This window comes from Salvelinus fontinalis, chromosome 4 (genome assembly GCF_029448725.1).
Source record: "Salvelinus fontinalis isolate EN_2023a chromosome 4, ASM2944872v1, whole genome shotgun sequence".
NCBI classification, from domain to species: Eukaryota; Metazoa; Chordata; class Actinopteri; order Salmoniformes; family Salmonidae; genus Salvelinus; species Salvelinus fontinalis.
The window spans coordinates 44,668,317-44,695,173 of record NC_074668.1 but is presented as its reverse complement, the minus strand read 5'-3'; the positions used below and the strand labels follow the sequence as shown (position 1 = coordinate 44,695,173).

The window sequence follows — 26,857 nt, the reverse complement described above, 5'->3', positions numbered from 1 at the left end:
CAGGGCTTTTGTTATGCGAGTGATTGAGTGAGTAATGTGAGGCAGAATACATCCACTTCATTGTTGGATTTGACTGTGACGTGTGATATGGTGCTCAGTCCCACAGCGAGCTGCCTGTCTCTCCCTCCTTTACCTCAGCTCTCTGTCACCAGCTCTAATGGAGGCAGGCTGTTTGAGAACCCTAGGAAGTATGCATTTCCCCTCAGCTCCTTTAGAAATCAGGCAAGGTCGCTTTTAGTCCTTCACTTCCATATATTTGGCCTCTCATTATTAGTGATATCCTCCTTCCAGCACTTTCTGTTTAACTACTAACCAAAGACCCTACTCGGTCTTATGGCACAATTCAATCAAACCACATTGCGTTAGCTGCTTAGCCTGGAACCAGGCTAATCTGGAAATAACTCACGTGCTGTTTCCAATTTGCTTGACCAGGCCAGTAGCTTCTTTTGCCATGGGCGAATGACACCAGAGGTTATTTCCAGAATAAGAAGTGGGTGTTTGCGAGGGCAGTAGTTAGTCAACAAAGAAGCTGCATAGCCTACACATTGCTGTGGCGGGTTCGAGTGCACTAAGTTCTGCTTCAGTGTAGTGTGTGTTATTGGCTGAACCTTGAGCTGCAGCTGTCAGAATGTGTGCTCTGCTCTCTCCTGAACACTGTCCTTGACTGTTGTAATGACGTTCACTGTTCAAGGTTATCAGGAAAACCTATGGCACTTTAGTGTGGGTGTATACTTGTGTGTACAGTGGCGATTTTGGCATGGAAATATTGGTGGGGCAAAAAGAAAATTGCTTAAGATGCATGCCAGCCAAGCCACAACACTAAACAATACATTAGTTGCACTATAACGGTGACAAACGTTGCCCACAAACTGTTTGGGCCTACATAAAGCTGTCCCAACGGCAGAGCGTTCTTTTCAGCACCATGGAATGAATCCTTACCACTGCTACACCTGGCTATTAGTGGAGCCTTGTCTGGCAGCAAAACAGTTCATTCAGCCTCATTTACTACCTTTAAAAAAAACATGGCTGACTTGCTTAATCACGTGTGGCTTCTACTGACAATTGAGATGTACAAACTATGGCATAAGGGGACGACGAGCGGATAAGAGGCAATCCGTAATTTTGATTAAGACATTAATGAGCGAGCTAGGATGGACGTAGTCAATATAACTATTTGTTGAGCACTTTTGAAATGTACAGTGACAGAATTCAGAACATGGGCCATTGTTACAGTATTCTCCCGGTACACCAAGTCAGAAACGTAGGATAAATAAAGGGGGCATATAAGCAGACAGTGAAAGCTCTTACAATATTCGATGATGACATTAATCTAAAACAGGCTATAGGCTACATGTGCACCACCAACAGCTAACAGCTTGCTAAACAACATACATTTAGTATTACTTTTTTAGCTACAGTATACATATCTCCCTGGCATATTACATCATTTATGCAGCAGCATACAAGACATTTTTGGACTCACCTTGTTGTGTTGTGTTCACTTCAACAGAAAGGTGGCGCGGCGGTCATCAAAGTATGGCATTCTCTGGATTTATGGTGCTTTCAAGACAACTGATAACTCTGAAAAAAACAAGGTTGAATCATGATGTCAGTGAGCTCTAATCATGATGTCAGTGAGCTCTAGAAAGAGGCCCGAGTTCCTGACTTGGAATTCTGAATTGGATGACCATTCAAAACATATTTTCCCAGTCTGAGCTCGTTTTTTTCTCTGAGTTCCCACTTGTCTTGAACTCACTGAAGTCTGAGATTTTCCAGTTCTGAGTTTCCAAGTCAGGAACTCGAACCTCTTTCTAGAAGTCATGCTCGATTGACAGCATGGCCAATGTTTAATATGTATCCTTTTAAGCTTGGAAAAGAGACCCTTAAACCCAGACATGGACCACATACCCACTCCACTGAATAGCAGGCTAGTGATTGCTTTGCAATGCTTGCAGGCAGCCACTGATTCCTTCCAAACCACTCATTGTTGAATTTGTGATTTCCAACTTGTTGTGTAATGTTTATGTCCAAGTACAACAAAGTCCAGGTATTGGAGTGGCCATCACAAAGCCCTGACTTCAATCCTACAGAAAACTTGTGGGCAGAACTGAAAAAGCGTGTACGACTAAGGAGGCCTACAAACCTGACTCAGTTAGACTAGCTCTGTCAGGAGGAATGGGCCAAAATTCACCCAACTTATTGTGGGAAGCTTGTGGAAGGCTACCCAAAACGTTTGATCCAAGTGAAACAATTTAAAGGCAAGGCTACTAAATACAAATTGAGTGTATATAAACTTCTGACACACTGGGAATGTGATGAAAGAAATAAAAGCTGAAATAAATCATTCTCTCAACTATTATTCTGACATTTCACATTCTTAAAATAAAGTGGTGATCCTAACTGACCTAAGACAGGGAATTTTTACTAGGTTTAAATGTCAGGAATTGTGAAAAACTGAGTTGAAATGTATTTGGCTAAGGTGTATGTAAACGTCCAACTTCAACTGTAGATGACATGTATTTTTTCCTGCTGCTCCTGTTTCGAGACAGGTGCATGATAACGGTCCATTCTAAATCAAAACAAATTTCACACACATATTATTTAGAATATGCAAAGACAAGATTCAATCAAGAATAGTCCGATGGGTGACATTATTAGCCTATCACTTGTGAATGATGCTCAGCATTAAAAGAAATGGTCGCACACCTCATGTAGCCCATAGGCCTATATATTTTGATACGGTTTGTATCACCACTAAAGTGGCTTCTTAAAATGAAGCACATTAATCCTCTTTACAAGGGGTTGAGAGCCTAACTGGCATACATAAGCAGGGCGTGAGTTTCAAGTTTGGGGAAGATCATTTTCACCATAAAAATGCACCTTGATAATAAATGCATTACATGCATAATTGCATTCACTGTCATTTTTGATAGTGGTGTTTTCATAGCCTACTGGCATGTGCGCATTGCTGCACTTATAATGTGAAGAAATAGCCTAATAGTTTATTAACATAAATTGTGAATGAGAGACGATTGAAGTGTGTACAGCCTGAGCAAAAAACAAAGCAGAGCTCATGCCTTTCAAGCGACTTTTTTTCAAATCATCATTAGTCTCATCATGCAGCCTTATAATGTATTAAAAACAAAATCATGTAGCCCAACGTTTGTAGAACAACTAAAGTTACATTAATAACTCTAAATTAAGGACAGGAGTTTGTATTTCTTTGTTAACTTCTTTGTTAACTTCTTTGTTAACTATGCATAGCCGCATGTGCACACTCCATCAAATCATTTGGAGAAAATGATTAAATTGTACTCTTCATACTATAAAATAATATAAAATAATGCCACGGAATTCTAAGCAAATCTTAGAATGAGCCCACAGCCATTTGGCATTGCCACATCAGGACCTAACATAAGGACAACTCAGAGTATGATATTATTTTCCTCTGACATAGACTATATTTCCTCATATCATACTTCTTTAGACCTGTCTAAAATAAATAATGGATTTATTGGGAAGGTGTTATATGAAGAGAAATTATGAAGAGAAAATATAGATAAAACGTAAGTTTGGTAGGCTACTAATGACCATCAGCAGCATCAGAGCTTGGAGAAGCCTAATTACCAAAATTTGACTTCCTTCGTGACTCGTGATTACCGGTGTGGTGGTAATGCAGTCACCGCAACTGTGCCATTGCGCCAAACCGCCACAAGGGGGAGTTAGAACGCTGATTATGCTTTCGTTCCGGTCCTCAGAAGGGGAGAAATGAGCCCCTCCTCTCTTTCTCTCCCTCTTCCTCCCTCCCAAACACAAGCCAGAACACCCAACCAAGGTGCACGTGTGTGAGGCTATTTCTCAACATGGAAAGGGCCCTCTGGTTAAATTCAATGGTAATGCTTAATTATTAATTTGCCCCCATTTATTTTCTCATTTGCAAATTGATTCACATAGCTGTTCTGGAGCAGGCCAATAGGCTAAATAATTACTTAATGCTTTTTACAGAGATCATGGACTGCTCTTATTAGAAAAGTATGCGCGGGGCCTCCCGGGTGGCGCAGTGGTCTAGGGCACTGCATCGCAGTGCTAACTGCGGCACCAGAGTCTCTGGGTTCGCGCCCAGGCTCGCAGCCGGCCGCGACCGGGAGGTCCGTGGGGCGACGCACAATTGGGCTAGCGTCGTCCTGGTTAGGGAGGGTTTGGCCGGTAGGGATATCCTTGTCTCATCGCGCTCCAGCGACTCCTGTGGCGGGCTGGGCGCAGTGCGCGCTAACCAAGGGGGCCAGGTGCACGGTGTTTCCTCCGACACATTGGTGCGGCTGGCTTCCGGGTTGGAGGCGCGCTGTGTTAAAGAAGCAGTGCGGCTTGGTTGGGTTGTGCTTCGGAGGACGCATGGCTTTCGACCTTCGTCTCTCCCAAGCCCGTACGGGAGTTGTAGCGATGAGACAAGATAGTAATTACTAGCGATTGGATACCACGAAAATTGGGGAGAAAAGGGGATACATTTTTTATTTTTTAATAAAAAAAATAAGTATGCGCAACAGCGCAGCTCCCTACATCTGACTCACTAGGGAAGTGGTCAGATGACGCAGATGCTAAGCTAAAGGACTGTTTGCTAGTACCGACTGGAATATGTTCCGGGATTCTTCCGATGGCATTGAGGAGTACACCACATCAGCCACTGGCTTCATCAATAAATGCATCGATGACGTCGTCCCGACAGTGACCATACGTACTGTTGCGTACATTAGGTCAGCCACCAGGGGGAGACTCGTCGAGGCCTGGTGACAGACGGAGTATACATCACGAGGCGATGGCTCCATCTGCTGGACGTGCCAGGTCTCGACGGGCTCTCCGACCAGGACTAATTGGGGCTGATTGGGAGCTGGTGAGTAATCAAGGGCTGATTGCTCACCAGCTGTGCAAGGCCCATAAAGCTGCCAGAAGGGCAGCATACAAGGGAGAGTGGGGGAAGAAAGGACTCCCATATAGTTGGGGACGGTTACAGAGGGAACAGGAGTGAGTGCAGTTGCGATCCAGACAGGATACAGCAAGACCCGGAGCCCAGAAGACGGTATCCCGGAGAGAGTCTCAAATGGGGGACCTATCTTTTTTGTTTTTGATTTATTATTTAAATAAACACCCTTGAAACCGAGTTTATCCTACTCTGTCCGTGTCTGATCTGTGTAAACGTTTTGACCAAACCCCCTGGTCTACCACAGTACATACCCCAACCAGAAGCCATGGATGAACAATCAAACAGGGAAAGTGTCAATACAGGACAAAGATTGAATCCAACTACACCGGCCAACTACACCGATGCTTGTCGGATGTGGCAGGGCTTAAGAAGTTTAAACTGCCTTTAAATCATTGTTTTTGTAACCAGTCGACAGCCAGTGAAAAATGCGCTCTTGCAACATATGGGTATCCCAGCCTATGGAATAAAAGTTTTTTTTTTATTGCTCAATCTAATGCTGATAAAAACAACACCTTTGATCGACTTAAATGTGCAATCTGTAGTTGCTACATCCATTTTTGGACTTATAAATGATATATATTAATGTAAAGATACAATTAAATTATATTATTCTATGTAGTAGAACGCGATGGGTTAGAAGAAGCCTACTGTACATAACCAACCCATAAAATGAAATTTAACATCCATATATGGCCAGCTATGTAACATTGATTTATCCTGCAATAGATGTTGTTCAATTGGTAACATAGATTTTTGTGTTCTTCTAGTGCCTTTTTAAGGGGAAAGCAATCTAAAAGTAACTGAATGTAATCAGATTACATTACTGAGTTTGGGTAATGCAAAATTCAGTTACTGATGATAATTTTGGACAGGTAACTAGTACCTGTAACAGACTACATTTAGAAAGTAACCTACCCAACACAGGGAACAAGTATGGTCCACCACCCAAAGAACATCCAGCTAACGTCACACAACTGTAGGAAGCATTGGAGTCAACATCGCTGTGGAATGCTTTCGACACCTTGTAGAGTCCATGCCCCAATGAATTGAGGCTCTTTTGAAAGTGTTCCCAATGTTTTGTACACTGTATTAGGATTATATATTGAACAAAAATATCAAATATAACATGCAACAAATTCGAAGATTTTACTGAGTTACAGTTAATTTAAGGAAATCAGTCAATTGAAATAAATGTATTAGGCCCTAATCTATGGATTACACATGACTGGGAGTACAGATATGCAACTGTTGGTCACAGATACCTTTAAAAAATGGGCCTCACAATGGGCCTCAGGATCTCGTCATGGTATCTCTGTGCATTCAAATTTCCATCGATAAAATGCATTTGTGTTTGCTGTCCGTAGCTTATGCCTGCCCATATTATAACCCCGCCGCCACCATGGGGAACTTTGTTCACAACGTTGACATCAGCAAACCGCTCGCCCACACACAATGCCATACACGTTGTCAGCCAAATTCTCTAAAATAACGTTGGAGGTAACTTATGGTAGAGTAATGAACATTCAATTCTCTGGCAACAGTACTGGTGGACATTCCTGCCAATTGCATGCTCACTCAAAACTTGAGACATCTGTGACATTGTATTGTGTGACAGAACTACACATTTTAGAGTGTCCGTTTATTGTCCAAAGCACAAGGTGCACCTGTGTAATAATCATACTGTTTAATCAGTTTATTGATATGCCACACCTGTCAGGTGGATGGATTATCTAGGCGAAGGAGAATTGCTCACTAACAGGGATGTAAACAAATTTGTGCACAAAATCTTAGATAAATAATATTTTTGTGCATATGGAACATTTCTGGGATCTTTTATTTCAGCTCATGATACATGGCACCAAACTTTGCATTTTGCGTTTATATTTTTGTTCAGTGTAATATTCCCCTGCCCTACCGTAATCAACACACACACATTTTACAGTAACAATAAAATGGATTATAACAGAATAAAATAGAAAGGATATTTTTCCCGTTGGCTAATGCTACCAGTACTCACGTGTGGCGCCACCTTTATACTGGGAAAACGTTTTTGGAAACAATTCTGAGAGTTATTTGCCAAAAATAGGTTCATTAGAATCTCCTCAATCAAAACGTCTTGCCTGTATGGAATTCTGAAAATGTTTTTGAAAAGTGATTTGGTCTACGCACGCAACTTTTAATTGAGGAACCACTGTATGTAGAGAATAGTGTGCCATTCAAGATGCATCTGTTGGCTTCCTTTTTCCTGAGGCACAGGAAGCACTGCTGCCAGTTCTCTCCAGGCTGTTATTGTTGTTGTTTTCATGTCATATTACATATTTCAAAGTCATTTGTGCTTGGTTGTTATATGTGCTATTGTAAAATGGGTTTTCTGTCAGTGGTTCATAATGTGAGCATCTTTAATGTTCTACTGTTTTTGCTGCAGGCCATCTTCAGCGCGGGCTACACCTGTACTAGGAAAGGTAAGTCAAATTCTACTACATACTTACAGTATATACTCCTATACTACTTGATGCTGCTATATCGTCATTGATAAATAAACGTATAATATCTGAGTTCTTTTTGCTCCACATAACCCCAAATGAATGACATCAGAAGTGAAGAACACACGGACATCGCATACACACGTTTATAATAGGTCTCTTAATTGAGGGGTCACCAGATTTGGCCACACTTAAGGCCTTTTAGACTGATAGTTCACTATCTTCAGATTAAAACCTAATATTCTAACACCTTCAAACTCACAGACAGCTGAGCACATCATAACATCATACATGAACTACACAGTGTGTGGGTCCCAAATGGCAGTCTATTACCATATGGTGGGTTACCAGGGCTACCCGTGATGGCTTGTTAAAGTCCCATAACTTGAGTCACAGTGTCACGGCTGTCGTTCAAGGAAGACCAAGGTGCAGCGTTGTGAGCGTACATTTTCTTTTATTTCGTAAAATGACGCCAACAAAACAAGAAATAACTAAAACGACCGTGACGCTTACAAGGGCTATAGTGCCCCTAACAAAGACAACCTCCCACAATGACAAAAGAGGAAAAAGCTGCCTAAGTAGGATTCCCAATCAGAGACAACGATAGACGGCTGTCCCTGATTGAGAACCATACCCGGCCAACACATAGAAATACGAAAACATAGAAATCAGAACATAGGATGCCCACCCCAAATCACACCCTGATCAAACCAAAATAGAGACATAAAAAGGCTCTCTAAGGTCAGGGCGTGACAGTACCCACCCCCCCCCCCCCCCCCAAAGGTGCGGACTCCGGCCGCAAAACTGAACCTATAGGGGAGGGTCTGGGTGGGCATCTATCCGCCGTGGCGGCTCTGGTGTGGGACGTAGACCCCGCTCCACCTCTGGCTCACCCCACTTTGGTGGCGCCCCTGGTGCGGAGACCCTCGTTGCGGGCCCCGCACTGGGGACCGTCGCTGGAGGCTCCGGACTGGAGACCGTCGCTGGAGACTCCGGACTGGGGACCCTCGTTGCGGGCCGCGGACTGGGGACCCTCGTTGCGGGCCTCGCACTGGGGACCGTCGCTGGAGGCTCCGGACTGGGGACCGTCGCTGGAGGCTCCGGACTGCAGACCGTCGCTGGAGGCTCTGAACTGGAGGACGTTGCTGGAGGCTCCCTGCCATGGATCATCACTGGAGGCTTCGTGCCAAGGATCATCACTGGAGGCTTCGTGCCAAGGATCATCACTGGAGGCTTCGTGCCATGGATCATCACTGGAGGCTTCGTGCCATGGATCATCACTGGAGGCTTCGTGCCATGGATCATCACTGGAGGCTTCGTGCCCTGGATCATCACTGGAGGCTTCCTCCATGGAGCTGGAACAGGTCTCAACGGACTGAGGAGACGTCCTGGCAGCCTGGTGCGTGGAGCTGCCGCTGGGCTTACCAGGCTGGGGTGACATACAGAAGGCCTGGGTCTGGGGGAAGACACAGGACTCACCAGGCTGGGGAGACATACAGGAGGCCTGGTTCTGGGGGCAGGCACAGGATACACTGGACCGTGGAGGCGCACTGGAGGTCTCGAGCGTAGAGCCTGCACAACCCGTCCTGGCTGGATGGTTATTTTCGCCCTGCAGATGCGGGGCGCTGGCACAGGACGCACTGGGTTGTGCAGACGCACCGGAGACACAGTGCGCAGAGCCGGCGCAGGATATCCTGGGCCGTGGAGAAGCACTGGAGGCCAGATGCGCTGAGCTGGCACCTTCCGTCCTGGCTGGATGCTCACTCTAGCCCGTCCAATGCGGGGAGCTGGAATGTAGCGCACCGGGCTATGAACGCGCACTGGAGACACCGTGCGCTCCACAGCATAACACGGTGCCTGACCAGTACGACGCTACCTCCGGTAAGCACGGGGAGTTGGCTCAGGTCTCTCGTGCCTGCTCCGTTGCCGTGACTCCTGGTAGCGAAGTCGTTCCTCCCTCGCTTCTTCAGCCTGTTTCCATGGTAGGGTCTTGTCCCCTGCCATAACCTCCTCCCATGTCCAAGATGTCCTCCATTCTCTCTTCTCCCGGGCCCAGGATCCCTGCTCCTCCTGCTTGGTCCTTTGGTGGTGGGAGGTTCTGTCACGGCCGTCGTTCAAGGAAGACCAAGGTGCAGCGTGGTGAGCGTACATCTTCTTTTATTTAGTAAAATGACGCAAACAAAACAAGAAATAACAAAAACGACCATGACGCTTACAAGGGCTATAGTGCCCCTAACAAAGACAACCTCCCACAATGACAAAATAGGAAAAAGCTGCCTAAGTAGGATTCCCAATCAGAGACAACGATAGACGGCTGTCCCTGATTAGGAACCATACCCGGCCAACACATAGAAATACGAAAACATAGAAATCAGAACATAGAATGCCCTCCCCAAATCACACCCTGACCAAACCAAAATAGAGACATAAAAAGGCTCTCTAAGGTCAGGGCGTGACACACAGCTCTTCAGGGTCGGATACAATCTGCAATATTGATTTTCCAAATTGAACTAGCCGCAAAGTGCCTCTGGGCCCTGGTCAAAAGTATAGGGTGCCATTTGGGATGCACACTAAATCTTACACTACCATTAAGGTACGAATCTATAGCTCAAAGTGGGAGTACTTAAAGTAAGACCATTGTTATGTCCCAAAATGCCACCATATTCCCTATATAATGTACTAGATCCCTATGGGCTCTGGTCAAATGTAGTGCACTATGTAGGGAATAGGGTGCTATATGGGATGCCCATCAGTAGCAAATGCAGAAAACATAGAAAACAGTAGGATTTACTGGAAGAGAAGAAAGAGAGGCACTTTGCGGCTAGTTCGATTGGAAAATGAATACTGCAGATGGTATCCAACCATGAAGAGCAGTGACTCAAGTTATGGGACTTTAACAAACCGTCACGGGTTAGGTACTGTATGTACGTATTGTGTTTTACCGTTTTACAGTTAAGAGTAGCTCACCCCTGCTTTTCTCTTCTATCTCTCTTTCACTCGCTCGCTCGCTCTCTCTTTCTCTTGCTCTTGCTCTCTCTCTCTCTCTATTTCCTAGCAAGAGAGGCACTGAAGTGAAGAGGAAATTCAACAACTCTCCTTCATGTTCAGGCCTTCTTCACAGGCCAAAACGTGGTGGTTTTAACAATAAAGAAGCATTTTTATGAAGATTCACTGTCCTCCAAGAGTTGCTGAATTTCATCCTCACTTCATTCCTAACATCCATGACCTCATCCTTAGTTGGACATTCTGATCGATCCTGTCAAGGGACAGTGACAGCCGCCTGACAAGATGCCATCACCATGGCGACTCAGTCAGGTCTCTTCAATAAAAGAGAAAAGCGAGGGAAGAGTCCTTCGTTAGTCATCTTTAATTAAAGGGGAACACTGAGCTAATCTCATGGAGGAAATGCTGCATTCCGTATTCAACCATGCACATCACTGTCGTTGTCCCTAAAACCTTACGCTACTCGTGAGCATTCACTATCTATAAAGTTTAATACGGAGAAATGCAATGCAACAGATGACGTACAATTACAGGTTAGAGTAGTATGACTATTAGGGCAAGCAGTGTATTTATCACCTGAGATATGTAGAGAGAGTTAATCCATTTCTTTGGAGACCCTGAGGTTCTCCTCCTCATGTTCTCCAGTTTGGGAATAGTCTCTTCTCACAGCCACTGTATGAGTGTGCAGAGCGCCCTGAGTCTGGTGAGAGAAATATCAACTTGATGGCTGAGCAATTCTAGGTTCTGAAGCTTTCATTTGTATGATGGTTTACCTTCTACTGCTATGAGTAGAGTGCTGTGTACCTGTGCTCCAGTCAGGCTCTCCTGAGGAGGCTTGCAGAGTGGTCCCATGGTGGTGATGAGAGACAGGATTCAATGACAGACAGCCTAGACACTCAATCATGCACACGAGCATGCATACACGGATGCACGGATGAGCAAACACGCATGTGCGCCACACATTCCACACACACACTCAATCATCATAAACATGTTGAGACACAAAGGACTGCAATGGCACCACCAATGGTTTCACACACAATATAGACGTGTGTGTGTGTGTCTGTGTGTGTGTGTGTGTGTGTGTGTGTGTCTGTGTGTGTGTGTAATTTACAGTGTCTAGGGTGAGTTCTGGCAGCCAGAGAGAGGTTAATGGCCCCTGTACCAATCTCACAGTCACACACACAGATACCATTCTCTCACAGTCACAACAGCAGGAGAACACCCTATGGTGCTGCCTGCCGAAAAGTGAGGACTCATGACCAATATCAATGCTACCTAACTCACAACAACCAGCTTTAGAAAAACACATTCCCTTACTGTGAAATGATACAGGTACTCAAACAAAAGCTCTGTCTTTCCTCCTCCTAACCTAGACCAACACATTCAAATCTACCAGTTCCTAAATGTGTCATCTCATCTTGCAATGGTTGCTGCCTTGTTTCCAAAGAGGGGACGTCTTTTATTTGGACTGTTTCCTAAATTGCACCCTATTCCCTACATAGTGCACTACCTTTGACCAGAGCCCATAGGGAATAGGGAGCCATTTATGACACATCCTCGTGTCCCTAATGCATTCAGTCAGTCTGGCTTGCGGCTGTTAAAATGATACTCTGACCTGTATTAAATCAACATGCCCTCACCACCAATCTCCAATTACAAATCTCATTAGTTGCAGACCGCCAGAGGCACCCAGTTTGGACTCATTCCTGATGAATAGCTGTTCAATTTTAGCAAGGTCCTTTGATGTAGATCTAATTGTAAGCATCCTAAGCAAAGTTGTATTTTGTCTTTCTGTTTACAATGGAGCTCAATGGTGAGAGAGTGAGAGAAAGAAAGAGACAGAGACAGAGGTGACTCAAAAGAGCTATACTGTGCTTTATCACACTTTCTGTGATTGATTATGCTGAAAGTGTTTTCACTGCAGTTTGCCCTGTCCTTAGTCATACTCTAATGTTCACATCATCAACTCTCCTTTACACCTTTGTAGACCTTCAACTGTATCTCAAACCCGATACGTAACCATAAAAGTGACTGCTCTTCCATTGTATGGATTTCATTGCAGAATATGGAAGCTCACGTACACTCCACAGGGTTGTGTTACTTGGAATGCTACCGGGGTAAACCCTGTAGGGTCACCTTGGGGAGAAATGAATGTCTTCCTTGATTCCCAAATGGCACCCTATTCTCTGTAGTGTGCACTACTTTTGACCAGAGGCTCTGGCCAAAAGTAGCACACTACATAGGGAATAGGGTGCCATTTGGGATCCGGTGAATTTCTCTGGTCTGAGCTAAGTATGGTGCTGGTGGAGAAGTGAGTGCAGCACAGCGCAGGACAGGAGCCCAGTGTGATTGACAAATTCCCTTAGTAATTCATAGGAACAAGAGTCGATGCTTTGCTCCTGACCTGCTAACTGTCTCTGTCCTTTTTCTCTTTACTCTCTGGGCCCTGCAACATATTCATCCTCCTGGTGCTCCTCTTGACAATCTGTTTCACATTCCCAGGCGTCTATAACCTCTAACATTTTTGTCCTCAAAAAGGTGTGTATATCATCTGATATGTCAAAACATAACCATCTGTGTTAGAAGTCCTCTCCACATGCACATACAGCTCTTATCCAGGCACCCATTTTAGAATGAGTGGAACTGTATAAATTTGAGTGCCATCATTTAACCATGAATGGTATTTAAGATCCATCAATGGCTAGGTACTCAATATTCTATGTTCCGGTCTAATTAAAGCTGGAATGGCCATTTCAAGCTGTAGCTGAATAACAATGATACAGTTATTGGGCTCACCCTAACACGGATGACTTTGAAGTGGTTTCTATTGTTAGAGCTTAAGAAAGCTTGTTGGTGTGCTGTTGATGTGTGTGGGATGACTGAGAGCAAAGGAGATATACTGTACAGCAGACTCTGTACACTCTCGGAAATAAAGGGTGAGATTTTTCTTAAAGGTGTACAAACGCGTGTCACTGTAGCGGTACACTCGAAGGTATGTCCTTTGTACCTTCAGTCAAATAATTGTACCATTGCGGTTAATTTCTTAAAAGAGCCAATAATGTTCCTTGGGGGACAATATAGTACAGGTATAACGGCATGCCTTTGGAAAAGGTACAATTTTGCCTTTTTTAGGTTACCACCACAGTGACAAAGCCGTTTTGTTCCTTTTAAATGGCAAAAATGTACCTCTGAAAAGGTTTTGGGATGCTGTTTTAACATTGTAAGGTGTAAAGCCTCATTTGCATATTTCCCAGGATGCATTTCAAGCAACTTTTTGAGTTAACAGTACCACCCAACTGTGTTTGCTAGAGACACAGACATGGTTGTTGCATTCGATGACTTTCAGTGCTGTAGCCTTCACCAAGTGAGGGCCTAAGAATTTTTTTATTTTTATTCTTTATGACAATACATTACGTATATCATGAGGCCATAACTCCTGGTTAGTCCAACTATTACCAGACTAGGATTAGTAGAGAAAAATGTATATATTTATCTTTGTGTAGCATAAGATCAATCATTGTGCATTCAAAAACACACTTATTGAAACAAACAATTCTAAAAATCAACCTGCAATAGAGCATGCTGGGAAATATGTTAATTATGGGCATGGTTTGTGTGATGATTTCACCTTTATATTCAAAATATTAGGTACAAAACTGTACCATTATACTAGTTTATCCTCTACGGGATCGGTGTCCCCCCTGCAGGACGGTTGAGCTAATGTGATTAGCATGAGGTTGTAAGTAACAAACACAAAAATCCCAGGACATAGACATAACTGATAGAGTTAAGCTTAAATTCTTACATTTACATTTATATTTAAGTCATTTAGCAGACGCTCTTATCCAGAGCGACTTACAAATTGGAAAGTTCATACATATTCATCCTGGTCCCCCCGTGGGGAATGAACCCACAACCCTGGCGTTGCAAGCGCCATGCTCTACCAACTGAGCCACACGGGACCACGTACAGCAGACTCTGTACACTCTCGGAAATAAAGGTTGAGATTGTTCTTGTTAATCTAACTGCACTGTCCAATATACAGTAGCTATTACAGTGAAATAATACCATGCTATTGTTTTAGGAGAGTGCACAATTAGGAACTTAAATGTATTAATAAACCAATTAGGCACATTTGGGCAGTCTTGATTCAACATTTTGAACAGATATGCAATGGTTCATTGGATCAGTCTAAATCTTTGCACATACACTGCTGACATCTAGTGGCCAAAATCTAAATTGCACCTGGGCTGGAATAATACATTATGGCCTTTCTCTTGCATTTCAAAGATGGTACAAAAAAAAGACCAAAAAACATGTTTTTTTCTTTGTATTATCTTTTACCAGATCTAATGTGTTATATTCTCCTACATTTCACATTTCCACAAACTTCAAAGTGTTTCCTTTCAAATTATATCAAGAATATGCATATCCTTGCTTCAGGTCCTGATCTACAGGCAGTTAGATTTGGGTACGTCATTTTAGGTGAAAATTAAAAAAAAAGGGTCTGATCCTTAACAGCACATGTATCCTAAAAGGTACAGTACCTACAGTAACAGTCTCATGTGAGATTATACCTCTGAAGGAACATTCTGTGTATTTAGATTGTTGTACCTCAGGGAACAATACTGTACCCTAACCAAACCCTTAATTCTAAGTCTACATTCATTCTTTCTCTCTCTCTTCTTCTGTCTTTCTCTCCCTCCCACTCTCTGCCTGTCTGTCTTTCTTTCTCTCTCTCTCTTTTTCTCTCTCCCTCCCTCTTGTTCTCTCTCTCTCTTGTTCTCTCCTCTCCCTCCCTCGAAACAGTCAGTGTGTCGAGGTGTGTGGCCCCCAGGTTCCCAGGTGTCTCTGGAGGAGCAGGCCTTTCTGCTGCTGACAGACCCAGAGAGGCAGACCATGGGTTACTACCTGCAGGAGTACCAGGATGGACACATCAGTCTGAAACCCCTGGCTATGGCCCTGTTTGAACTCTTCAACACCCACGCCAAGGTACTGTAACGCCCAGCACATCTGGGCTAGCATCCCAAATGGCACCCTATAGGGCACCCTAACTGTCCACCATTCTTCTTCCTGTCCTCCCTCCAGTTCCCTTTGTCAAAGGAGATGATGAAAACCTAGTGCTCGAAAGTTAAACATTGTCTAATAAATTCCCATTGAGAGCATAATGCAGCGTGTGGAGTCCCCTTTTCACCTTTTCTTGAACACTTTCTGACATCCAGCACCTGCTCTAAGTCAAATAAGGACTCGATATAACCTATAGGGCCTCTATATAACCTATAGGGCCTCTATGTAACCGACAGGGCCTCTGTAACATCATAGGGCTTCTATGTAACTATGATAGCGCATTTATGTAACTCTATTGGGCCTCTATGTAACTTGTTGACCGTTTCTCCTCTACAGTTATCCTTGCTGTCTGAGGTGCGTAGCCTGGTGGCTCCCCAGGACCTGGAGCTGTATGATGGTCTGGTGCTGCACCGTGAGAGGGAGGCTCTGAAGGCCTGGCACGGAGAAAAAGGAACGTTGCATCCACACAGCCACTGTGTACACACAGAGCCCTCAGCCAGCCACAGCCACTCCAACCCCACCACTCTCTGCTCTGCCAAGGTAGTGGAAATATTGCACGAGTAGCTCTCGTCGTTGATAAACTATATATTGATAGCAGTTGTTCAGAGACACAAAGACTACTCCATGGTTATTTAAAAAATTACAAAGTTCTCATAGATGAGGAAAATAAACACAATTCAATCCCGGTTATTGATTGTAACAATACAATACAAAATATAGCTTTTCTATAAATCTTCACATATAACTAATTGAACACAAGCACTATTTCTACATAGTGAAGATAAAAACTAAGTAAACAGAAGGCACAGTATGTGTGGATGGTGTGGTGTGTGTTTATTTTATTTGTTATGTTTGGAAAGTTGAGTGAGTGAGTAATGAAATGGTTGCATATCCCAGAGCCAATGTATTGCTGTGAGCCGGGTATGAGAGGGCTTTCAATGTTGTTCAGATGATGGATATACTTTTATAATGAATTATACGTCTTATTTATTTATTGTCCTATCATGGGGAACTACATTTTTAAAATAAATTATATCTAATTATTTATTATCCTATTTTAATGGTACAGTCCATGGTCCTATACCCTAGACACCCACATGAATGGCCCAGATACTAAGGAGAAGTCCCTAACTGTTTTATGTGCATGCTGTAAGCGGTCTGTATGCAGCCAAAATGAGGTCAGGGACCAAGAGCAGCACTGCCCCCTCAAGATTCTGAGCCTGCTTGGCAGGGTTGGTCCTGCAAAGCCAAAGCCCCCTAAAGGGAGAGCATAATAAACAAGGAAATTCTCAAAGCTGCTAATGAGAACCTTGACGACCTTGTACCTAGCCGGTGGGGATTCCGGTGGGGTGCCCCCACCCAGGCAGTGGCAGTGCTGGCAACACTAGCTGCAGTAACCCATGGGGAGGGGGGTCACACTCGGACATTCAGAGACGGGGTATATTATTGTGGCCCTGGTGGCACGAAATCAAAGTCGGACTGCATGGAGATGCTTGGGAACATGGTCAAAACGGATGACCGTATTGTGGGTGTTTCAGGAAGAAGGTGTACATTTGACCTCCATCATCTAGGATGTGACAATGGTAAATAAATCTCTACATTTATGCTCATTTTTTGCGCGGTCTTGCAGGCCTTCTCATGCAGCTGCAACTGCAAGTACATTTGTAAATCATGACCCATCTTGAGTTGGGCTCTGGGATGGTGCAATTGTTGAGAGGGTGAGCTTATGGTTGTGTGGGGGTAAGGGCTGAATGTGTGTGGGTGTATGTGTGTATCCCACAATTGTTACGAAGGAAGAAGTAAAAGATGTAAGGGACTATAGAGGATGATCCACAGCAATATGTAATAAAAATCGAGGTGAGGGCGATGGAAATGCATTTGGCAATGGATCTGCTTCGGTTCGGTGGATGGCGCTGTGTGCACTTTTCGAAGGATGGATCCCAGTCGGTCCGGGGCTGTGCGATGCGGGGGGTCGGGGGTGGTCTGCCGGGCATTGTGATGACAACCCAACTCGAGATGGGGGCTTTTGGCGGGTGGAATAGTGGGGACCAAATGGAGGTTTGCTTAGTGGAGATGCAAATGTCATGGTACAACTATATAGACACTCAATCATTATGTTGCTTTTTAATAGGACGTTTACAAACATATATTTTGATAAAAATAATTGAAAGGTGTGTCTAATTATGGTAAGTGGTGAAATAAGTATAGCCAGTTACAATTGTAATGGCTTAGCAGATAATAAGAAAAGACGATCAGTATTTACCTGGCTAAAAGAGAACGATTATAATATCTATTGTTTACAGGAAACCCATTCGACAGTTTTAGATGAAGTTTTGTGGAAAAAGAACTGGGGGGGCGAAATATATTTCTCCCATGGGCAAAGAAATTCAAAAGGGGTGATGGTTTTAATTAATAATAGCTTTGATCCAAATGTGCAACTTGTCCAAACAGATCCTCAAGGTAGATGGATTATTTTAAATATGTTATTGGACAATAAACATATATGGCTTATTAACCTATACGGTCCGAATAATGATGATCCAAGCTTCTTTGACAATATATATAAGAATGTATCAACTCTACAAGCAACACTAGACTCTATTATTATAGTGGGAGATTTTAATACGGTCTTAAATACCTCTATGGACCGGAAAGGAAATCACACTACAAACTATCACCCTCAGGCACTTAAGGAAATCAGGAATGTCATGGATATATTGGAATTAGTGGATATATGGAGACTTAAATACCCTGACCTAGTGAGATATACATGGCGGAGGCTTAATCAAGCTAGTCGCCTTGACTACTTTCTTATATCATTCTCTCTGGCACCAAAAGTTAAAAAGTGTTTGATAGGGGACAGAATGCGGTCGGACCATCACATAATTGGCATATATATTACTCTTACAGAATTTCCACGTGGGCGAGGATATTGGAAATTTAATCAAAGCCTACTAGATGATAATTTGTTTAGAACTAGGACAGAAGAATTTATAACTGACTTTTTTAGACATAACATAGGTACAGCAGATCCCCATATTGTATGAGACACTTTTAAGTGTGCCTTTAGAGGCCATGCAATTCAGTACTCATCTATAAAACAAAAGCAATTTCGATCAAAAGAGTCCATATTAACAAAGGAAATTGAAGGACTAACAGTACAGTTAGATAACAATAAAAACGGTACCATAGAGGCACAGAATAAGTTAGAGGAATAAAAATAAAGCGAACTGGATGGAATATTTGGAAAAATGCACCAAATTCTTTTTCAATCTTCAATATAGAAATGCTACCAAAAAACTTTTTATTAAAACTTGTTACAAATGATGGAGTCACGCATGATTCACCAAATTATATTTTGAAAGAGGAAGTAAAGTACTTTAAGAATATGTTTTCGTTTCAGGCTCCTCCATCTCCACTAACTGAAACTAATTGTATGGATTTTTTCCCTAATAATAATGTAAAATTAACATCTGTACAGAAAGACTCATGTGAAGGCCTAATTACATAGGAGGAACTACTTGATGCAATTGGGGCCTTTAAGGATGGGAAAACTCCAGGACTGGATGGCATACCAGGGGAAGTATACAAACATTTTTTTGATATACTCAAAGGACCATTATTAGCTTGTTTTAACCACTCCTATATAAATGATAGATTATCAGACACGCAACAAGAAGGTGTGATATCATTATTACTGAAACAGGACCCAAGTGGTATATATAAAGATCCAGTCCATTTAAAAAATTGGAGACCTCTTCCACTTCAGTGTTGTGATGCAAAAATCCTAGCAAAATGCTTGGCGCATAGAATAAAAAAAGTTTTGTCAGATATTATTCATCCTAATCAGACAGGTTTTTTACTTGGACGACACATTGGAGATAATATAAGGCAAGTACTGGAAACAATAGAACACTATGAAATATCGGGGACACCAGGCCTGGTTTTCATAGCTGATTTTGAAAAGGCTTTTGATAAAGTACGACTGGAGTTTATATATAAATGCCTAGAATATTTCAATTTTGGGGAATCTCTTATAAAATGGGTTAAAATTATGTATAGTAACCCTAGGTGTAAAATAGTAAATAATGGCTACATCTCAGAAAGTTTTAAACTATCTAGAGGAGTAAAACAAGGTTGTCCACTATCGGCATATCTATTTATTATTGCCATCGAAATGTTAGCTGTTAAAATTAGATCAAACATTAATATTAAGGGATTAGAAATCCAGGGCCTAAAAACTAAGGTGTCATTGTACGCTGATGATTCATGTTTTCTTTTAAAACCACAACTAGAATCTCTCCACGACCTCTTAGAGGATCTAGATACATTTGCTATCCTCTCTGGATTAAAACCAAATTATGATAACTGTACAATATTACGTATTGGATCACTAAAAAATACACATTTTACATTGCCATGTAGTTTACCAATTAAATGGTCTGACGGAGATGTGGACATACTCGGTATACAAATCCCAAAAGAAAGAAATGATCTCACTCCAATAAATTTTTATAGAAAGTTAGCAAAAATAGATAAGATCTTGCTACCATGGAAAGGAAAATACCTGTCTATTTGTGGGAAAATCACCCTGATTAACTCTTTAATCATATCACAGTTTACCTATTTGCTTATGGTTTTGCCTACACCTAGTGACCTGCTTTTTAAATTATATGAACAAAAAATATTCAATTTTATTTGGAACGGCAAGCCAGATAAAATTAAAAGGGCCTATTTATATAACGAATATGAATTCGGAGGGCAGAAATTATTAAATATTAAAGCATTAGACCTCTCACTAAAGGCATCAGTCATACAAAAGTTATACTTAAATCCAAACTGGTTCTCTAGTAGATTGGTACGAATGTCTCATCCTATGTTCAAGAAGGGCCTTTTTCCCTTTATTCAGATTACACCTGCTCACTTTCGGTTGTTTGAAAAGGAAATAATCTCCAAAATATCTTTATTTTTTAAACAAGCCTTAGAAAGTTGGTTGCAATTTCAGTTTAATCCACCTGAAAGGACGGAACAAATAGTACAACAAATCTTGTGATTAAATTCAAATATAGTAATTGATAAAAAAACTGTATTTATCGAAGAAATGTTTAAAAAAGGTATAATTTTTGTGAATGATATCATAAATAGGACTGGTGGAGTAATGTCACACATGCAGCTAACACAGACATATGGAAATATCTGCTCTACCCAAAATTACAACCAATTAATTGCAGCATTACCACAAAAATGGAAGAGGCATGTAGAAGGGGATAAAAGTAAGGAACTTGTATGTCGGCCTTATATTAAAGAACATAAATGGTTAAAGAAAAGTGTGATAAATAAAAACATATACCAATTTAATTTAAGGACCAAAAAACTGACAGCTGTGCCATATAAATTGCAAAATAGTTGGGAAGAGATTTTCGATGTACCCATTCCATGGCACATGGTTTATGAATTGATACGCAAAACAACGCTGGATTCAAAACTTCGAATGTTTCAATTTTAATTATTGTACCAAATTCTTGCAACTAATAGAATGTTATATATATGGGGGATACAATCTTCCCAGCTCTGCAGATTCTGCTGTGAGGAGGCAGAGTCATTAGACCATTTATTTTGGTATTGTCCGCATGTAGCTCGTTTTTGGTCACAGGTCCAGGAATGGTTGAAGAATTGCAACATTTGCGTAGAACTAACGCTACAGATAGCAATACTGGGGGATTTGAAAAGCCATAGTCAATCAATCAATCAATAATATAATAATTATTTTAGCAAAAATGTTTATTTTTAATTTACAATCCGTGGAAGCTATGAGAATAGGAAGATTCAAATCTTTTGTGAAGCATCACAGCACAGTTGAAAAATATATGGCAAATAAAAATCCGAAATGGATGATGTTGGAAGATAGATGGGAAAGGTTGAGTGGAGCTGAACGGTGGGACTAATAACAAGATAAACAATGTAGGGCATACGGGATCTGTGAAATGTGTATAGGTGCGGAGCTATTGTGAAATAGCACAGTTACAAGTGGAAATCAAACTGGATGGACAACAGAAATAGAGGAAGGACTAAGAACAAACAAGAGAGAACTATTATAAAGTAGACTGTGTCTGTAAAATGTGTATAAGATGTATAAATTGAAGGTAAAAACAGAAATGTTTATCAGTTTACTCCAATTGGGGGATCGGTGGTAGGGTTTGCGGGGAATAATAATAAAGGTATACTCTTTTAAAAAAGTATGTATGTCTATGTAGGTATGTGTATGTATATATGTGTATATGTATGCATACGTGAATGGATATATATATTTACCCCAAAAAATGGGGGATTGGAAATGATGCAGACAATTACATTGGAAGCAACATTCTTTCCGCAATATTAAGCTGATCCACCCCCCCCCAAAAAATAAAATAATAAATAAAAAATATTGCACCCTAAATGACACCCTACTCCTTATTTAGTGCTCCTCTTTTGACCAGACTCTGGCTCTGGTCAAAGGTAATGCACTATACAGAAGAGGGTGCCATTTTCTCCAACAAAGCAGAGATTATTCAGCCGTGGACTGGGGGGATTTGAAACCATTGTGAGGAGAGATTATCTTTAAGATGACTGAGAGCTAAACCCAAGTACAGTTGAAGTCGGAAGTTTACATACACCTTAGCCAAATACATTTAAACTCCGTTTTTCACAATTCCTGACATTTAATCCTAGTAAAAAATCCCTGTTTTAGGTCAGTTAGGATCACCACTTTATTTTAAGAAGGTGAAATGTCAGAATAATAGTAGAAAGAATTATATATTTCCGATTTTATTTATTTCACCACATTCCCAGTGGGTCAGAAGTTTACATACACTCAATTAGTATTTGGTAGCATTGCCTTTAAATAGTTTTTGGGTCAAATGTTTTGAGTTGCCTTTCACAAGCTTCCCACAATAAGTTGGGTGAATTTTGGCCCATTCCTCCTGACAGAGCTGGTGTAACTGAGTCAGGTTTTGTAGGCCTCCTCGCTCGCACACACTTTTTCAGTTCTGCCCACAAAAGTTCTATAGGATCGAGGTCAGGGATTTTTGATGGCCACTCCAGTATCTTGACTTTGTTGTCCTTAAGCCATTTTGCCACAACTTTGGAAGTATGCTTGGGGACTTTGTCCATTTGGAAGACCCATTTATGACCAAGCTTTAACTTCCTGACTGATGTCTTGAGATGTTGCTTCAATATATCCACATAATTTTCCTCCCTCATGATGCCATCTATTTTGTGAAGTGCACCAGTCCTTCTTGCAGCAAAGCACCCCCCAAAACATTATGCAAACATAACGATGGTCATTATGGCCAAACAGTTCTATTTTTGTTTCATCACCCAGAGAACATTTCTCCAAAAAGTACGATCTTTGTCCCCATGTGCAGTTACAAACCGTAGTCTGGCTTTTTTATGCCGGTTTTGGAGCAGTGGCTTCTTCCTTGCTGAGCGGCCTTTCAAGTTATGTCGATATAGGACTCGTTTTACTATGGATATAGATACTTTTGTACCTGTTTCCTCCAGCATCTTCACAAGGTCCTTTGCTGTTGTTCTGGGATTGATTTGCACTTTTCGCAACAAAGTACGTTCATCTCTAGGAGACAGAACGCACTTTTTTCCTGACCGGTATGACGGCTGCGTGGTCCCATGGTGTTTATACTTGCATACTATTGTTTGTACAGATGAACGTGGTACCTTCAGTCGTTTGGAAATTGCTCCCAAGGATGAACCAGACATGTGGAGGTCTTGGCTGATTTCTTTTGATTTACCCATGATGTCAAGCAAAGAGGCACTGAATTTGAAGGTGGGCCTTAAAATACATCCACAGGTACACCTCCAATTGACTCAAATGATGTCAATTAGCCTATCAGAAGCTTCTAAAGCCATGACATAATTTTCTGTAATTTTCCAAGCTGTTTAAAGGCACAGTCAACTTAGTGTATGTTAACTTTTGACCCACAGGAATTGTGATACAGTGAATTATAAGTGAAATATTCTGTCTGTAAACAATTGTTGGAAAAATTACTTGTGTCATGCACAAAGTAGATGTCCTAACCGACTTGCCAAAACAATAGTTGGTTAACAAGAAATTTGTGGAGTGGTTGAGAAAATAGTTTTCATGACTCCAACCTAAGTGTATGTAAACTTCCCGACTTCAACTGTATATCTCTGTGTGCTCAGCAGTAGTTCATCTTAGTGTGTGTGTGTGTGTGTGTACGCGACTGTTTTTGTACGCGACTCTGTGTGTGTGTGTGTGTGTGTGTGTGTGTGTGTGTGTGTGTGTGTGTGTGTGTGTGTGTGTGTGTGTGTGTGTGTGTGTGTGTGTGTGTGTGTGTGTGTGTGTGTGTGTGTGTGTGTGTGTGTGTGTGTGTCAGTTTCCCCATGGTCCAAGGTGACAAAGTGTTGTTTTCTGTTGGTTGGCTGGTTTTGCTGATTGCCAGGGTCCATTCTGTGCTTGTATAATTGGCCTCGTTGACATCCTCATTACTATAGTTGTAAAATCACACCCTTAGTAAACAAGAAATTGCAGTTCATTTATATTGTATGCACTAAATTAACTTTATGTGTTAATTGATAATTGAAGTCTTTAGTCACGGTACGGGGTTAATGTTTCAGCACATTATTGTCACACAACATTGTTCTGGGATGCAGGTCAGTGAGTCTATGGATGGGCCTGTTTATTTTGAATGATAAGTTCAAGTAAACAGGTGAAGTCATATCTCTGTCTCTTTCAGCATGAGTGCTCACATGGTGACAGTGTAGAGCAAGATCCAGGGGTACGCACTAATGTCCTACCTGACGTTACATTGGTGAGTCTGTGTGAGTTTGAGGTTGTTCTAGTCTGATGGAAATAGTAGTCAGGTTTTATTACGTGCATGAGTGGAAAATTAGCCTTAAATGCTAATCTTTGTGTACAATGCATTTAAAGGTGAGGTGTGAAGTTGCGTTTGATGGTGACTCTCTCCATTACATTTTTTTTGGCGTGAACTTCAGCAGACAGACTGAGGTTGGACCACTTTTCTGTACAAGCAATGTCCTTTTGTGTTTCTAGAAAGAAGTGCAGTCTACAGCTGAATCTCCTCCGTCCTTCAAGCCATCTCTTCCCTCCGGCCATACCCAGACCAGAAACCCCAAGGAGAGAGCCCCTTCCAAGCGCCCCTCATCCAGTCATTCCCAGGCTGGCCTGATCTTTACTGCTCCCACCAGGCTACACCAGGAATGTCACCACAAATCCCTCAAATCCTTCAGCTCCTCCAACCACCAAACCTCCACCTCCCCTAGTTCTGGCCTCCATCACACCTGTCCCAACCCTGGCCACCAAAACAGCCCCAACCCTGGCACCAACCACAGTGCCAATCCAAGCTCTGGTCATCAGACATCCATAAACTCTCTTCACCACACCTGCCAAAACTCCCTCCACATCTCCACCCCCACCTCTGACCACCACCCCCTCCAAGGCTGCCCTAGCTCCAGCCACCATACCTGCCCCGGCTCCCTTCATCACAACCCCTTGTGGTTCCCCTCTGCTCCTCCAACCCAGGAGACGACCATCAAGCACCCCATCTTCAGATCCTGTTCCCATGAGAAGCCTGCTACCTCCCCTAAGACTGCCTCCCCTTGTTTCTCACCGTGTCCCTCCCCTGGTCTCTCCCCATGTCCCTCGCCCTGTCCCTCTCTTGCTGTCCTGAAGCCGCCCCCATGTAGCCCAGACAGACCCTGCTCTCCCTGTTCTCCCTCCCTCAGCCAGGGAGGTCAGTGTGTCATGGCAGGCGTACACAGACTGACTGCTGAGGTCAGGCCCCAGCCCCAGCAGAGAGGTAAAGGTCAATGTGTGTCTATGTGTTTTTGTGCGTACCTGCCTGTGTTTCTGTGTGTGTATCACTTTACATGCTTGTACCCTGTGTGTACAAAACATTAGGAAAACCTGCTCTTTCAATGACATAGACTGACCGGGTGAATGCAGGTGTAAGATATGATCCCTTATTGATGTCACTAAATCCACTTCAATCTGTGTTGATGAAGGGGAGGAGGAAGGTTAAAGAAGGATTTTTAAGCCTTGACAATTGAGACATAGATTGTGTATGTATGCCATTCAGAGGGTGGAAGGGCAAGACAAAAGATTGAAGTGCCTTTGAGCGGGGTATGGTAGTAGGTGCCAGGCCCACCAGTGTGAGTGTGACAAGAACAGCACCGCTGAAGGGTTTTTCATGCTCAACAGTTTCCCGTCTGTATCAAGAATGGTCCACCACCCAAAGGACATCCAGCCAACTTGACACAACTGTGGGAAGCATTGGAGTCAACATGGGCCAGCATCCCTGTGGAACTCTTTCAACACCTTGTAGAGTCCATGCCCCAACAAATTGAGGCTGTTCTGAGGGCAAAAGGGGGTGCAACTCAATATTAGGAAGGTGTATATATAATCGAATCTATTACTTCTGTGTATCCAGGCGCCACATTGTCCCAACTGTCAGACAGTGGTCAGACTCTGAGTGAGGACAGTGGGGTGGACATTGCTGAGGCAGGAGGGCTGAGTAAAGACAGCAGTCCTCGGCCCAGTAAGAACCAGGCCACACAGCAGTCCCAAGTGGCCCAGGGACCTGCAGCACTGGCATCCAAACAGGTGAGGGCCACCAAGGGCTCATATCACAACATAAATAACATGTTGGTGTCTCAAATGAAACCCTTTTCCATATATAGTGCACTGCGCTTGACCAGGGCTCATAGTGCCCTACTTTTTACCAGAGCCCTAGCTAGGGAATAGGGTGCCATTTGGGACGCACTCCATAACATTAAAAAATCTCTGAGTTTCACAACACTATGTTTAGCCTTTTCACAAATTCATGGTTTGCCACACGTTTTATTACAGTACACTCAGTGCCTGTCCATCCGTTAACCGTAGTGTTTGTCTTGTTTCTGTATTTTTGTCCTTATTCAATGTCCTCATTCTTCTTGTGTTCCCTGCAGCAGCCTGGCTCTCCAGTGCCCACCCCTACCCTGGTACATGTGGTAAAGAATGCCAATACTCTGGGTATCGCTATAGAGGGAGGGGCAAACACACGCCAGCCGCTGCCACGCATCGTCACCATACAGGTGAGAGAGACCTCTGCGTCCCAAATGGCTCTCTATTCCCAAAATAGTGCACTACTTTTGACCAGGGTTTATGGGGCTCCGGGTAAAAGCAGATGATTCTGCGTCACCTTATCATACTCCGGCATTTAGGATAACTCTGAACATGAATGTAGCATGATGAGGACTACACAGGGCTTTTGTACTGTGATGTCTGTAAATAGTAAGAACTACTTTG

At 42.7% G+C, this 26,857-nt stretch overlaps 1 protein-coding gene across 2 annotated transcripts in view; it reads left to right on the top strand.

The window, feature by feature from the left end:
- LOC129853862 (whirlin-like) overlaps positions 1-26,857 on the top strand; it is a 116,728-nt gene that overhangs the window by 75,527 nt on the left and 14,344 nt on the right. The window contains exons 5-11 of one of the 2 annotated variants that reach the window (XM_055920313.1): positions 7,404-7,440; positions 15,277-15,459; positions 15,871-16,074; positions 24,288-24,362; positions 24,605-25,370; positions 26,001-26,173; positions 26,518-26,643. In XM_055920313.1, coding sequence (XP_055776288.1) covers positions 7,404-7,440; positions 15,277-15,459; positions 15,871-16,074; positions 24,288-24,362; positions 24,605-25,370; positions 26,001-26,173; positions 26,518-26,643 — 1,564 coding nt within the window. The remainder of the gene's footprint in view (positions 1-7,403; positions 7,441-15,276; positions 15,460-15,870; positions 16,075-24,287; positions 24,363-24,604; positions 25,371-26,000; positions 26,174-26,517; positions 26,644-26,857) is intronic. The other variant, XM_055920314.1, reaches the window with a different exon arrangement.